At 38.7% G+C, this 13,524-nt stretch overlaps 2 protein-coding genes across 3 annotated transcripts; one reads left to right on the top strand and one right to left on the bottom strand.

The window, feature by feature from the left end:
• Positions 1–1,431: 1,431 nt before the first annotated feature.
• Positions 1,432–7,563, bottom strand: LOC133163614 (AN1-type zinc finger protein 5-like). The gene is made up of 6 exons (XM_061293673.1): positions 7,342–7,563; positions 5,367–5,540; positions 4,785–4,932; positions 4,529–4,632; positions 3,962–4,090; positions 1,432–2,646 (listed from the first exon to the last, which is right to left on the bottom strand). Exons 2-6 carry the CDS (start codon positions 5,521–5,523, stop codon positions 2,498–2,500), a joined length of 687 nt encoding a protein of 228 aa, XP_061149657.1. The 5' UTR covers positions 5,524–5,540; positions 7,342–7,563; the 3' UTR covers positions 1,432–2,497.
• Positions 7,564–9,051: 1,488 nt separating this feature from the next.
• On the top strand, positions 9,052–11,799 carry ccnb1 (cyclin B1). 2 transcript variants are annotated; one of them, XM_061294022.1, is made up of 9 exons: positions 9,052–9,206; positions 9,392–9,520; positions 9,819–9,893; positions 9,960–10,142; positions 10,329–10,487; positions 10,567–10,803; positions 10,880–11,020; positions 11,204–11,314; positions 11,389–11,799. In XM_061294022.1, exons 1-9 carry the CDS (start codon positions 9,186–9,188, stop codon positions 11,491–11,493), a joined length of 1,161 nt encoding a protein of 386 aa, XP_061150006.1. In that variant the 5' UTR covers positions 9,052–9,185; the 3' UTR covers positions 11,494–11,799. The 2 variants fall into 2 exon arrangements, with proteins under 2 accessions (XP_061150006.1, XP_061150007.1); XM_061294023.1 differs by lacking the exon at positions 10,880–11,020.
• Positions 11,800–13,524: the final 1,725 nt, after the last annotated feature.

The raw sequence follows: 13,524 nt of genomic DNA, 5'->3' as shown, positions 1-13,524 counted from the left end.
GTTCGTATGGAGCGTGTTTGAAGTGACAAGCAGAGAAGAAAGCGCATCTGTATTGGCGGCCTCCGTATCATATCCGGATTAAAAATAAAAAAAATAAAAAATTCTTTTTTTTTTATACCCATGTATAATGCGCACCCCAGATTTTAGGACAATAAATTTGTTAAATTTTGCGCATTATACATGGAAAAAAACGGTATTTCCATATTCATCCAATGTGACATAGCAAATGGCAAAATTGTCTTCAGATGATTTTATTTCCACCATTGAAATCTTTTATATCCAATTATCCGATTATATCCAATTCGCCTAAAGGACCAAAACAGCCCATTATCTTAAGTGCTGCACAGACTCTCACTTGTCCTAGACTACACTCACACACACGCACACGAGAAACAGCCCGACAGTTTTAAGAATTAATGACTGTTTAGATTTCTAAATGCAGAGACTTGAAACTAAACAGTAAATACCTCACCTTTTATCCCTGATGGTTAATGGACAAACTTCAATGGGTATGAAGTTAGTCAACCTGAATCAGAGTATAACAGGCAGAGAAACATCACAGTGAACAATACAAGATCATTTTTCACATCTAAAATTTATACTCGAGGATGCCTTTTCCTACATTGAAGGTGTGGGCCAAGTAGTCCTGTGTCTTATTATTCAAACACCAAAACGAGAAGCCTTTTTTCACGGGAATATTTTTGACATAAAATATTCAACATCAGTTAACAAGATTTTTATTTTTAAAGATAGAAAAAGATTTTCCAATTCGAGTGATACTAATACGAGTCGATATGTAGCTTTATGCCTGTTAAATAGCACAATGGTCAAATAACTAGTTCTGTTTTTATTTATACGTGTACACAATTCCATTCACACATTATGGTGCAATGTTATTTACGATGTCTCAATGTGTAAAACACTGATGAAAGAGGGCACTTGGACTTGGATACTTAGTGCATCCAAATATGCAGTTTCATTGTGAGGTAATAGAGCTCTGTGTGGAAACGTGACCCACGGCCATGGACGTTCTCTGCGAGAGATCCTATTTCTTCTCTCATGCAGACCTCGTGTAATAATGACACTTAATGAGCATCTGCATAATCAGCGTAACTGGATGTTGTAACACCTACACCTGGTGGAGAATCGGTTAACTTACGCATGTCAAAGGGAAACAGCAAGTCAACTCAAATTGTATTTAGAATAAGTTCTGATTTTCTTCAGCTGTTACTGGGGTCTTAGTCAGGGTAGGGAATTACGAATAGTTCCAAGTATTGGGCCATATTGGCACTAAACAATTACTGTCAGAGAGCAAAAAAAAAAAAAAAAGTAGCAAAAAGAAAGAAAAAAATAATTAAATAAACAGTGTTTGACCAGGTAAAACATCCTCACTTTTAGTTGCACTCTGAAAAAAAGGGCCCAAAAGTGACATTGAAATTTCCGTGACACATTTTATTTACATCATACAACTTACTCTGTATTATTGGAAGATAACACACACTGCAGTATATAAATAAAGACATTTGTACAAACCTGCATAACTAAAACAGATTAAAAAAAAAAAAAAACGGATTAAGCAGCCAGACCCTCCTCCCCACAAAAATGATTTATGAAACGCAAACACTACTCATCCCATATTCTCAGTCAACAACGGTTCACATTTTCCCCACAAAAAATGTGTTTTGATCAACATCATAGTAATGTAACATTCCTAACATTGAGAAGATAAACTCACATTAAAATGGCAGAAACCATTCAAAAGTGAAGTAAAATGGAAACCAGTAGTGGGACCAAACTCTGTCAAAGGCAAAACAAATTATTCAAGTTTAGGCTACTTGTCATATGACAACACAGACACTGGTAGGGAAAAAAAAAAAAAAAAGTGCATGTCAATTTTTTTTTCCACAAGAGAAAGTTTTAGTTTTGTAACATTTTGTTAGCAACATGGATGTTGACACAGACCTGACACAGTGACACAAACCTGAAAACACAGAATGCCTTTCTCTGACCATTTCTGATGGGTTTGATTCTGAACAAGGGGCCAAATTTGAGAAGAAAGAAAAGTCTAATATTCACTTTGCTACTCATGCCAGCAGAGCGCAAGCATGATTGGGATGGCATCACTAACCAACAACAATAACCCTCTCTAGTCTAGCCCAAGCATGTGATCTTCTCTACTATGGAGGAGCAAAACAGCTGTCGGGGAAACCTTCAACGTATTTAGAAAATCACTCCCCCCTGCCGCCATCAGGGCCAGCACACGATCAGCAGTGTAGAAAATGCACAAACGGATGGAAACCACAACATGGACCCCGTTAGTCCTCTTAATTGTTCTCAATCAACTTCTTAAAAAAAACTAAAATCACACACAGAACAACAGCTGGAAATATGAACCAACAGAAAGAAAACCATGGGTAGTGATGGTGACAGTTGAGGTCCATCAAAGAAGGCTGGGCTCAAGTCCATTTTGTGTAAAGCCGATTGATCCCAAAAGTTCTCATATTCTCTGGATCTTGTCGGCGACAACCACAGGGTTCTCTTTGCGAATCTTGGCCGCAGCTTCCGCTTTGTAGTCGTACGGACAGTTGTGCTGGTCCGAGTAACGGTGAAAGCCACAGAACTGGTTCCCACAACGGCACTCAAAACCTGAAACCCCACAAGACAGCTTAAGATTGTTAAAGAAGTACAGGTTGCTGAGAATACATATACTGTACATAATAGTGATCAGATGAGGCCTGTCGAGACAACAGAGGGAGGATGGTGCAAGACCAGTAAAACGCTGTGTAATCCATGAAACAATTTTACAACGGAGATGGAATATGATTTTGAAATTTATGTACAATGATAGAAGGAAAATAGAGGGGGAACAGGGACAGATCCATGGGGCATTCCAGTGGAAATGGGTGACACAGTAGATGGGATGCAAATAATTTGAGCCCATTGAAGTAATTTTCCTACCACTTCTGTTTTTTTTTTCATTTTAAAGAAATCCCGGCATGTCACATCATATTTGGACTAATCTGCCACGCACTATAAATCGGACTATAAATCGTGCCGGAGTACAAGTCGCATCAGCCATAAAATGCATAATAAAGAAGAAAAAGATATAAGCCGTCTACTTGTATGTTTATCGTGTACTGTGTCTCGTCACCGTGGGATGGAGGAAACGGAATTTCGGTTTCTTTGTGTGTCTTGACATATGAAGGGATTGACAATAAAGCTGACTTTGACTTTGTATAAGTCGCATTTTGGGAAGAACGGACGCCATCTTAAAAGGCAACTTAAAATAAAAATGGAATACAGGCAACAACAGGCTGAATAATTGTACTAACATTACATGACACAAACAACAAACTGAGAATGTGCCTGACGTAACATATTAAGAGTTATTCAAATAACTATAGCATTAATAACATGCTTACAAGTTTATTGAACCATCCGTGTCACTCCAAATCACTAAATCCAATGAAATCTTCATCCTCTGTGTCATGTTTAAACAACCCCGCTAACTCCGTAGGTAGAAGATGCTGCACTTCCTCTTCTACGTGGCTTATGTCAGACTCATCAGTTGCAGTTCCAATTATTCCAAAGGCCTAGAGCACCTTCTTGCGGTTTAGTGTGAAAATAACATGTGAAATGATATAATGTGTTAATAATTTCACTCCTGAGTATAAGTCGCACCCCCACCCAAACTATGAAAAAAAACTGCGACTTAAAGACCGGCAAATACGGTATTAGATATGGAGGTCAACTGATTCAATTCATAAAAAAAAACTACCGCCTGCGCCATTTTCACAATTTTGGATCAATTTGGGATCAAGATCAACCCAAATGTTGAAGACGAAAAAAAATAAAAAATCAGTCAAAAAAAATTAAGATGAGATATGTGATAAATAAATGAGAAAATATTTTTTTTTCCACCTGCTGTAGGATTGGAAAACAGTTTTTTCTATCAGCTCACCTGTAAGGCCAACCTTTTTGCGGCACATAAAACAACGGTTCTTCTTGGGTTTGGGTGGCTCTGGGCCTTCGGAGTCTTCACTGCCAGCAGTGGAAGGATGAATAGTTGTCACTGTCGTCTGACTCCCCACTACAAACAAGCAATGAAAACGTTTGACTTCAGAAAGAAAAAAATCAGAGAGGGGACCCGCTGCTTAAGATGTCTCTAAAAAGAATGTAATCCATTGAAAAATAATGTATGACAAGACAAAAATGCGTTTTGAGCAGGTCATCTTTTCTTGAAAAGCAAGCTTATTTTGTTTATCATTATAATTCAGGCTGTTTCTGACCAAGTCAAAACAGCTCAAAAGTTATCTTAGAGGATTTGTCAACTCTGAAGGTACTTACTGTCTAAGACGGAAAAATACCCAATTCATGTGAAAGAAGAAGCATCCATAAAATATCATTATTCAATCTTGTCAGTCTTTTTGCCAGTTAAAACTACCTACAATTTTTCAAAAGCAGTTATGTTTTGGAAACTATTTTCTTTTTTAAACTACGGGAAAACCAATTAAAATTTGACACCCACTAGAGTCTGCAAATTCTGCTTTGCTTCCCGACGCTCCTTTGTCCTCTGACGAGAAATTCATCTCAGCCATTTTTTTTGTTATAGAAGCTGGTGTTGACATCTCACTGCAATATAGAAACATGTTGAGATTAGGTACACGATGATCATCATCAAACCATATTTCATGTTTCACATTTATCTAAGGCAACATGAAAAGTGACGGAATTACCACTTAAACATTTTAAATGCTCTTTGCTTTTCCAACAGAAGATCTTACCTGAGACTTTCAGTTGCAGCAGCCTTGGCTGAAGCTGCCGCCTCAGCTGCAACCTCTGCTGCAGCCACGGCCGCTGCTGCAGCATTATTCAAGGTGGCCTCTAACCTCTGGATTGCTGAAGCCTCAACCGTGGGGCCACCGCTGCTCCCTGCCGGAGAGGATGCATGACAAAACAATCACAAAAAAACACACACGTGTAGTAGCTCTCAACTTGCATTCATGTGCATCAAAATGAACTGCTCGTAATAGATTTAAAGTATTCATTTTTGCCGTGGAATATGCCTGAGCATACATTTTAAAATGTACATTGCGTTGGCTAAAATGAATCCCAATTCAAATCACCGTCAATTCATGCTCAGCCCTAGTAAACATATACAGCAAAAGTATATTCATTCATCAATTCATTCTTTTTCTATTTGCAATTTAGAGGGTTGCATTTACCTGACATTTAGATAACCTTTAATTCAAGCCACAGACAGTAAAGAAAACATGTTCATATCAGGTGAGGACAGCATGCCCATGAGCGTAAGCGCTTTTATCCATGCAGGTGGGAACCTTAAAAAAAGACACTGTAGGTCTTACCCACAGCAGTCAGGGAACTGACTCCTCCATTGTTCTGTCGTGACAGGTGCTCCTTGTGGCAAACAGAGCACATGCCATTAGTCCTAGGGTTGCCATAGAAACCACAGCCGTTAGCACAGAGCATAGGAGCTGGGCTCTGATTGGTCTCCTGGGCCATAGCGATGTCTGGTAAACCTGAAGACAAACAAAAATGGATCTTGAAGCATTGTATGTGTTTATAGTATTTAAAAGAGTATTTAAAATGGAAATGAAATTGACACGTCTAAGGAATTACGCTGACCAAGCTTCACGATTACTGTTAATGAATGTTTGCAAAACTGGAAATAAGAATTGGTTTTCAAGTAAAATACAGCATCAGGTTAACCAAATGTGAGCAGTTGGCGCCTTCTTCAAACGTAAAACAAAAAACTATTATCAGATGTCTAACAGATTAGTCTGACCGACAGTCCTGTGAGGTGTGTAGATTTTTTCCACTTCATCATTCAGCAATTTTCTTGAGTGGAATACCAAAAGTCTTCACTCACCTACCTTGACTTTCATAAAGTTAATCCATAGGGTTTTACTCTGACGTCAGTGCACCCTTTGCAGCTGAAACAGATTAAACTCTTCTGTAAAGTCTCTCCACAAGGTTTAGGAGTCTGGAATTGTCCAAAATGGCTCCTTACTTCCGGTGATAGACTCTAAATGCTTCAGCATAGCAAGTCAATTTGGACAATTGCATGTGTCGCACTTCCTGGGAGCAGTGAAGGAATGACCCGTTTCAGTTCAAACATGACTGCGCACCAGAGCACAAAGCAATGTCCATTTATGAATGGGAGAGTTTGGCTAGGATGAACTTGAGTGTCCTCGACAGAGTCCTGACCAACCTTCGGGATGAATTAAAGCACAGACTGAGGACTGAGGCTTCTCAGTCAATATCAGTGTGAAGAAATGGAATAGGGAAAAGAATCTACTTTTGCTGCGATGTCCCTTTAGTTCATATGCGAGTTAAATAAGGAGCGACTATTTTAGGGAATGAAGCCTGTATATGCATGTACAATTATAAACATGCATTTACAGCTATATGCATGTGACCTGCAATCACAAGCACCCCACACTATTGTGTGATTCAGTTAGCATCACTGAACGACTAAACCATAATGTGCCAAGAAAAATATCCCTGCGGAGAAACACAATGTACACAAGAAAACCAGAAGTGAGAATAACATACATCAACAGCGAAATGCTCAAAACATCGAGACAAAGGCCACCATCCCACAAAATGTACTTGTAACCTGAAAACGTTGACAACTCAGCATGCTAACACTAATCAAGAACACAAGTAGGTTGTCTGCCTGCTTACCTTGGTAAGAAGTAAAAAAATAACACGTTTGCAATCACAGGTAGTCGGCCGATCAGGCCACAATGGTGTCACTTGAGCAAATCCACTGAGTCATGCTAGCACGCTATTGCCTGTCACCAACAGTTACTTTTTCCGAGAGGAAATCTCTTATAGATGTACATAGTGCAACGGACATGCAGGTATGGACATAGCTTATCGTGCGAGGCCCATAACATGTAGTTTACACGTATTTTGACACAACTTTTTGTCCCTGGTAGCTAGTACGCTAACGGGGGTTAGCCAACAGTATTGCGTGGAGCGGCTTCTCGTGATTTTAGCTAGTGCCGAAGTGAACAGAAAAGCTTTAGCGTCTAACCTTTAGAACTTACAAATAAATCTGACAAAATGAATATGCCTGCACTCGTAAAATATAAATAAAATAACTCTTCCTCTCTTTCTAGCTTGAAATACGAAAAGAACTAAGCAGACTATTCCAAAAATCTCTGAATATATACTAACACTGTGTCAACGAGGACAATGTATTATAGTTAACTTTAAGTTCACAATAATTTAAGTGTAAACGGTTAAACCAACCTAAAGAAAAATACACCAAACAACAAGCAAGGCTAGCTTGCGTTCATTAAGTTTACTTACCGCCTATGTGAGATGATTGTTGGTTTTCTTTTAAATAATGACTTAGTTGTTGGTGCACAGTACGGGCCCTTTTTTTTGAGTATTTTTTTTTTTCTTCTTCTCAACGTCTGACACAAAATTTGTCTCCTCGACTCAGGCTAGCGCCCTAAGCGTCCTAGTGTGAACTGTGTTGCTGATCCAAGGTGGCATCTGTTTGGTTACATGTGGCGTTTAGGGACTCCGCTTCCGGTGGACGTCATGGAAATAGTGAACGCCTGACTGAGTGGAAGAAGTGGTTGTGTTCAATTGTACTATAAATAAATATTCCATAAATATTGTTGTTGGTGTACCTGATATGAACCGCTTTATTCTCATGAGGGTATTTTTTTTTTTAATTATTTGCTGCGCCCAATACATTTTTATACACTGAACTTTCTTCTAAGTTTCTTATAACTTCCATTCATGAAAATAAACAATGCTTCCCAAATTGTATTGATCTAATGTGGAAGGTATCAAGAATGATTGATTAATCGATCGTTTCTTTCAATTTGTTAAGATTGCTGCTGTATCAGAATCGGAAACTTTTTCTGCTTGATTTGGCCCAACATTTTTGAAAAATCTGTTGGACTTATCTACGACATCATTCATATTGTTAATATGTAAATCAGACCAAAGAGGAGATTTATGGATGGAATGAAAGAGGACATGAAGTTAGTTGGGGCGAGAGTCTGATTGAAGAGAATTCAAATGATAGGGTGAGATGGAAACATATGGTTCGCTGTGGCGACCCCTGAGGGGAAAAGAAGAAGAAGAAGCATATCCTATTTCGTGCTGTTCTTAATCACATTATTTAATGTATCGAAATTAGTTCATTTATTTTTATATTTCTATTTGTTTTTCGTGTCCTTAGTTCGGTATAATATATTTGATGAATTCCTCATATTTTCGAATCTACTTTTTCCTATCTACTAGCCCTTTTGCATCCCCATAATGTTTTGGTTTTACTTTGTATTACATAATTAGACATTTTGTGGGGGTGACGTTTTGCGCGAGCAGACGCCGCAATTGAAAAACATACAAAAATAACTTCTACACAGGCACCACAGGGGAGCGCAATTCCGAATAATAAGGGGGGCGGTTAGATAGCCATTCTGTATGTATTTTCTTCTCACAGTCAAGATTTCGTTCACAAATTATAATTTTTATATTAATTCACATTGATTTCCGGAAAAGTATTTTTGGACCCGTTTCCTGGCATAAAGGTTGCACCAAAACTTCGGATCCTCCTCTTTTTTTTTTTTTTTTTTCATCCAAATATCTAGTTCAAACGAACGCACCAGCCGTATTTTATTTGTGTTGTGCTTTATTACTCTTTTTTTTGTGTAAAAACTGGATTTCGTTTTTTTAATTAAAGTGTTAATCATATATACGATGATATCCTGTTTTGATATAGCCTAAAATTATTTAGATTTTTTTTTCCAACATATAGCATTCCGTTGCGGAAAAAACAGGAAACGGAAGAGGAATTTCAAAAATCCACGTGACCATCGAAATTTAACGAGTATTTATTATTTACGAGGTATCTTTTAGATTTGTATTTGATGTAAGGCAGGTAAGGTATGTTCAATTGTGCTCAATGTTCTAGTGTTTTTTATTACTCTTATTAAAAATTATAACGTTTTTGCTGGTGGCACGGAACACATTGAGAACAGATGCGTTAGACCAATCACGTCCTCCGACAGTTTAAGACAGCCAATAGGCTTGCAGTGCGCAAGGATTTAAACCAAGACTCCAAGTTAGACTACAGTTCATGCTTCAGTCTTCGTGTCACAAAGCTGCGTCTTAGAAGCAACGGTCTTTTAATAATGGCCTTTCGTGCTACAAGAGTAAGTCAAATATAACTTATTCAGAATGTAAGTCTTCTATTGACGTGGCTTTATTTTAGGTTGATCTTTAACACGTCCATGCTAAATTTGATGCATGTTCTACTCCTGATCAGCAGTTTTAGTCATTGTATTCTTTCGCAGTTCCAATTTAATGTCGCCACGATCAACTTTAATTTTGTTTTTAGAACCGCTTGGCTTCCACCAGGACGGAACTCGCTGTTAAGACATGCTCCGTCGCCGCTCCCACACTCAAGACGCGAGCCGCTCTTGGGGACATTGGTAATGTTGCAGCTAAAAAAGAGTCCCAGAAGAAGGTAATGTATTTTCAGAATGCAAGAAACTTCTTTTATGGATCGAGGAACTGCTAAACAAAAGCGTTTTCTCACAATGACTTTTGTGACCCACATATTTAAAAACCAGCAGCCATTTTATAAATGCCCCCGCCCCTACCCCCTCCACCCAAGAAATCTATGTATCATACCGCAGTTAAAAGACACAAGTTTGAGTGTCGTATGTGTTGGTTGATTGCATGTTCCTTTCGATATGAAATGTATTTTGAGCACATGTTAATTGCATCTAGTGTAATATTTGCTTGCCTTATCCATCACGTAGGTTGTTAAAAACACAAAGGTTCCCGTTGTGACTAAAAAGGCTGAGCCCAAACCAAACAATGTTCCTGTGGAACAGGTAAAATTTTATAATTGTAATCTGTGTACCTGTTGAGCTGCTAAACCACCTTCATGACTGTTTTAGGTGGTGCCAGCGTCTCCGACTCCAATGGAGACTTCAGGCTGTGAGCCAGCTGACTTGTGTCAGGCATTTTCTGATGTCATTCTGCTCAATACTATCAGGGATGTTGATGCAGATGACTGTGAGAACCCTATGCTCTGCAGTGAATATGTGAAAGACATCTACAAGTACATGCGTCAGCTGGAGGTGAGAAACGTGCAGATGTTGTCTGTTGCTAAAAGTCTTAATTGGATCTGGGAAAACCTTGACTTGGTTAAATTTCACCAATGGTTCAATTTCTTTGAATTTTTAAAGCTAATTTGACCAGAGGGTTTTATACATGGAGGTATAAAATACCTTGCCTTTTGCAAAGACTTAAAGTGTCTTCTTCAGGCTGAGCAGAATGTCCGAGCCAATTATCTTCAAGGCCAGGAAGTGACCGGAAACATGCGGGCCATACTTATTGACTGGCTAGTCCAAGTGAGCCTGAAGTTCCGCCTGCTGCAGGAGACCATGTATATGACTGTCGGAATAATTGACCGCTTTCTTCAGGTAAATGGTCATAGAGGAAGTCCTTTGTGAAACTTCAAACAAAATGGCTGCTGCTAACAAATTGTTTTCACGTTGAAAGGACAACCCAGTCTCAAAGAAGCAGCTGCAGCTTGTTGGTGTGACTGCCATGTTCCTTGCTTCAAAGTATGAGGAGATGTATCCACCAGAGATCGTTGACTTCGCCTTAGTGACAGACCAGGCTTACACCACTGCCCAAATCCGAGAAATGGAAATGACAATCCTGCGTGTGCTGAAATTTCAACTCGGTCGCCCTCTACCCCTGCAGTTCCTCAGGAGGGCCTCAAAGATTCATGAGGTTTGTTGCAGTATGTATATTTATAAAAAAAAAATCTGATTGGGTAAAATATTTAACTCAGCACGTCTTCACTAAGGTGACTGGAGAGCAACACACACTAGCAAAGTACTTGCTCGAGCTGACCATGATCGACTATGACATGGTTCATTATCCGCCTTCAATTGTAGCAAGTGCCGCTTTGGCTCTTACACTCAAGCTCTTGGATGCAGGTGAATGGGTGAGTGCTGCTTTAAAATCAGGGTTTTGTGGGCCTATTGGTGTAAAATAGCATTTAAATTCTTTTTTTTTTTTTTTTTTTTTACCCCCGCATCTCTGATCTAATGTCATTTCCATCTCACTGTGATTGGGAATCAGTGTTAGACTGAATGTTTTTTTTTTTTTTTTCTCCCCCTGTTTTCAGGATGCAACATTGCAGCATTACATGGAGTACACACCAGACAGTTTGATACCAGTCATTGCACACATTGCCAGAAACGTCGTGAAGGTGAATGAAGGACAAACTAAGCATATGGTAAGAGGCTGCCTTAAATATCCCCAAAAAGTTTTTAGATGAGAATACGAGGATGCTTTAATCTGACTTTGCAGGCTGTCAAAGACAAATACTCTACTTCAAAACAGATGAGGATTGCAACCATCTCGCAACTAAAGTCTTCCGTAGTGAAAGATCTTGCGAAGCAGCTTGCCCAGTGAGCTCGAACTTGTAATGTTTTGTACAGATGTGACCTTGTAACAAATGGCCTCTAAAGCTTTTTATCCCTTTTACGCTGATTTTAATCAGTTTTAAATCTGTATGAAAGTGTCTAGGTTTTCCCCCCCGTAACATTAAACTGATTGGATGCAGGTTTAAGAACAATACCAAACTCTATATTGGCAATTCTAATGTGTGTCTGCTCTGAAAGACTATTTTTGTAGATTAAAATCGTCACATTTATGCTGCTGTTCAACTTGTTTACATTCTGAAATGTGTTTTATTAAATGTATTCACCAAAAGTTAAATGTTCTATTTTTTTTTCCCCACTCAATTTCACACTGTTTGGGTCATATACAGCTGTTAAATTTACATGTGGACACGCACTTTGAATATCCTACCAGCAGAGTGTACTATTTACTTTTTTTTGTGGGCGGGTTTTCCCCTCAGTCTAAAACTCCCAGCGCTGCGAGAATGCATGTAGTCATTTGTCGCACATAAGAATTAATCAAAATTAGCCTCTGGATTCTTAAATCCACCTTGTATTTGCTGGCTACTTTAAGAAATTTGTGCTTAAATGCATGCATGGCAAGTCGGTGCTTTGGAAAATTGTGCTTACAGTCAAGCGGGCGATTTCACTCTTGGTATACTATAGAACCTTGGTGTTCTTTGAGCAAGACTTTAGATTCAATGTAAATTGTGTGCCAGATATTAAAACCTTGGTTTAAGTCGCGGCTAGGCTTGATAAGCAAATTACTTCCACCCGCTTCCTTTTTTGACAATTCATGTCAAATGGAACTCTAATGTATTATGTACATGCTGAAATAAACATTAATTAATTTTGCTGGCTAGGCATTGCAGTTTATGGCAGAATCTTTTTACTTTTTCTGTCACGTGTTTATTTTTATCACCTTTTTACTTTTTCTGTCAAGGTTTTTTTTTTTTCACAAAGTGTCGCCAATTTGAAAAGGTTCCCCTCTCCAGCAACCCTATTGAAATAAACCATCTGAGAAGTACAACCCCTCCCCATTTTGATTTGAGGCCATTAAATGTTTTAGCAAACTGATTACTGGATGCTACATGACTTTTTCCACACTGCTCAGTGGGAGAGTGATAGTCTCCCAACTTATAAGTGATGGGTTCAACCCATAAACCTGGACTCTATGCTGTTGCACATTTGCTCGCCATCCATTTTGAAGCAGAGAGCAACTCGGGCAATTTATGCAAAGGCTTAGTCTAAAATGCTAATGAAACAATTTTCTCAATTTTTAATAGAATATGTAATTTGGCTTTACATAAATCCTGACCCTCATATTTCTGTGAAATTGAGACTATCAATATGCATCAATACCTGAAATTACTGCTATTGTTTCCAAATGATCACTAACATTTCCAAGAATTCATACAGTAATGTCCAATCGCTGGGAAAGCTATTTTTAGAACAGGTTTGCAGGTGGGGTCACACATACTTCTGTAGATTGCCATTCGTGCAAATATGCCAGTATTTAAACTCATGCTGACAGTTCTGTAAATGCATTACATTGCATCTGGTTGCTTTCAAAAGCATTTCTGCAATATAGAAATGAGAACTTGTAGCATTTAAAACGCTTTGCAACTTTACACTACTTCCAAAACCTCAACACTCAATTGGCTGAAGCATTTTTTAAGCTAATGGATAGTACACTAGTGACTGCGTATCCTTATGATCACAGCTGAGACCCTGGAGGTATCGTTTGACCCCAATCCATCCCACAATTCCCTGGAGCCCTCCGGAGAGCCTTTCTGAGCAGGAACATCTGCCGTATACGAGCTAAGTCACTGTCTTCATCGGGCTCACAAGACCATCACTCACAGAAGGTTCCCTGCCTAATAGCTTGATGGCAGGTTTGGCTGAGACCTGAACCTTTTTGTGTTAAGCTTTGTTGTTCTAAGTTGTGATATAGTCACAAGTTGCAAGTTTATTGACTTGCAACAAAATTAAGAGAATTTGATTAAATGTAGTGAAAAACTAAAAATGTGACTATTCTAAAAGC

Source organism: Syngnathus typhle, linkage group LG12 (assembly GCF_033458585.1).
Source record: "Syngnathus typhle isolate RoL2023-S1 ecotype Sweden linkage group LG12, RoL_Styp_1.0, whole genome shotgun sequence".
Classification (NCBI taxonomy): Eukaryota; Metazoa; Chordata; class Actinopteri; order Syngnathiformes; family Syngnathidae; genus Syngnathus; species Syngnathus typhle.
Note: the sequence above shows the minus strand (reverse complement) of the source record. Positions and strands in the feature narration are given on the sequence as shown.

Excerpts from the sequence above, each read along its gene's own strand:
- ccnb1 (XM_061294022.1), top strand. The coding sequence starts at position 9,186 with ATGGCCTTTCGTGCTACAAGA. Across the intron at positions 9,207-9,391 it reads TGGCCTTTCGTGCTACAAGA|AACCGCTTGGCTTCCACCAG; the intron begins GTAAGTCAAATA and ends TTTTGTTTTTAG. Across the intron at positions 9,894-9,959 it reads ACAATGTTCCTGTGGAACAG|GTGGTGCCAGCGTCTCCGAC; the intron begins GTAAAATTTTAT and ends TGACTGTTTTAG.
- LOC133163614 (XM_061293673.1), bottom strand. The coding sequence starts at position 5,523 with ATGGCCCAGGAGACCAATCAGAGCCCAGCTCCTATGCTCTGTGCTAAC. Across the intron at positions 4,933-5,366 it reads CAGTTCCCTGACTGCTGTGG|GGAGCAGCGGTGGCCCCACG; the intron begins GTAAGACCTACA and ends CCTCTCCGGCAG. Across the intron at positions 4,091-4,528 it reads AGCAGAATTTGCAGACTCTA|TGGGGAGTCAGACGACAGTG; the intron begins GTGGGTGTCAAA and ends GCTTGTTTGTAG.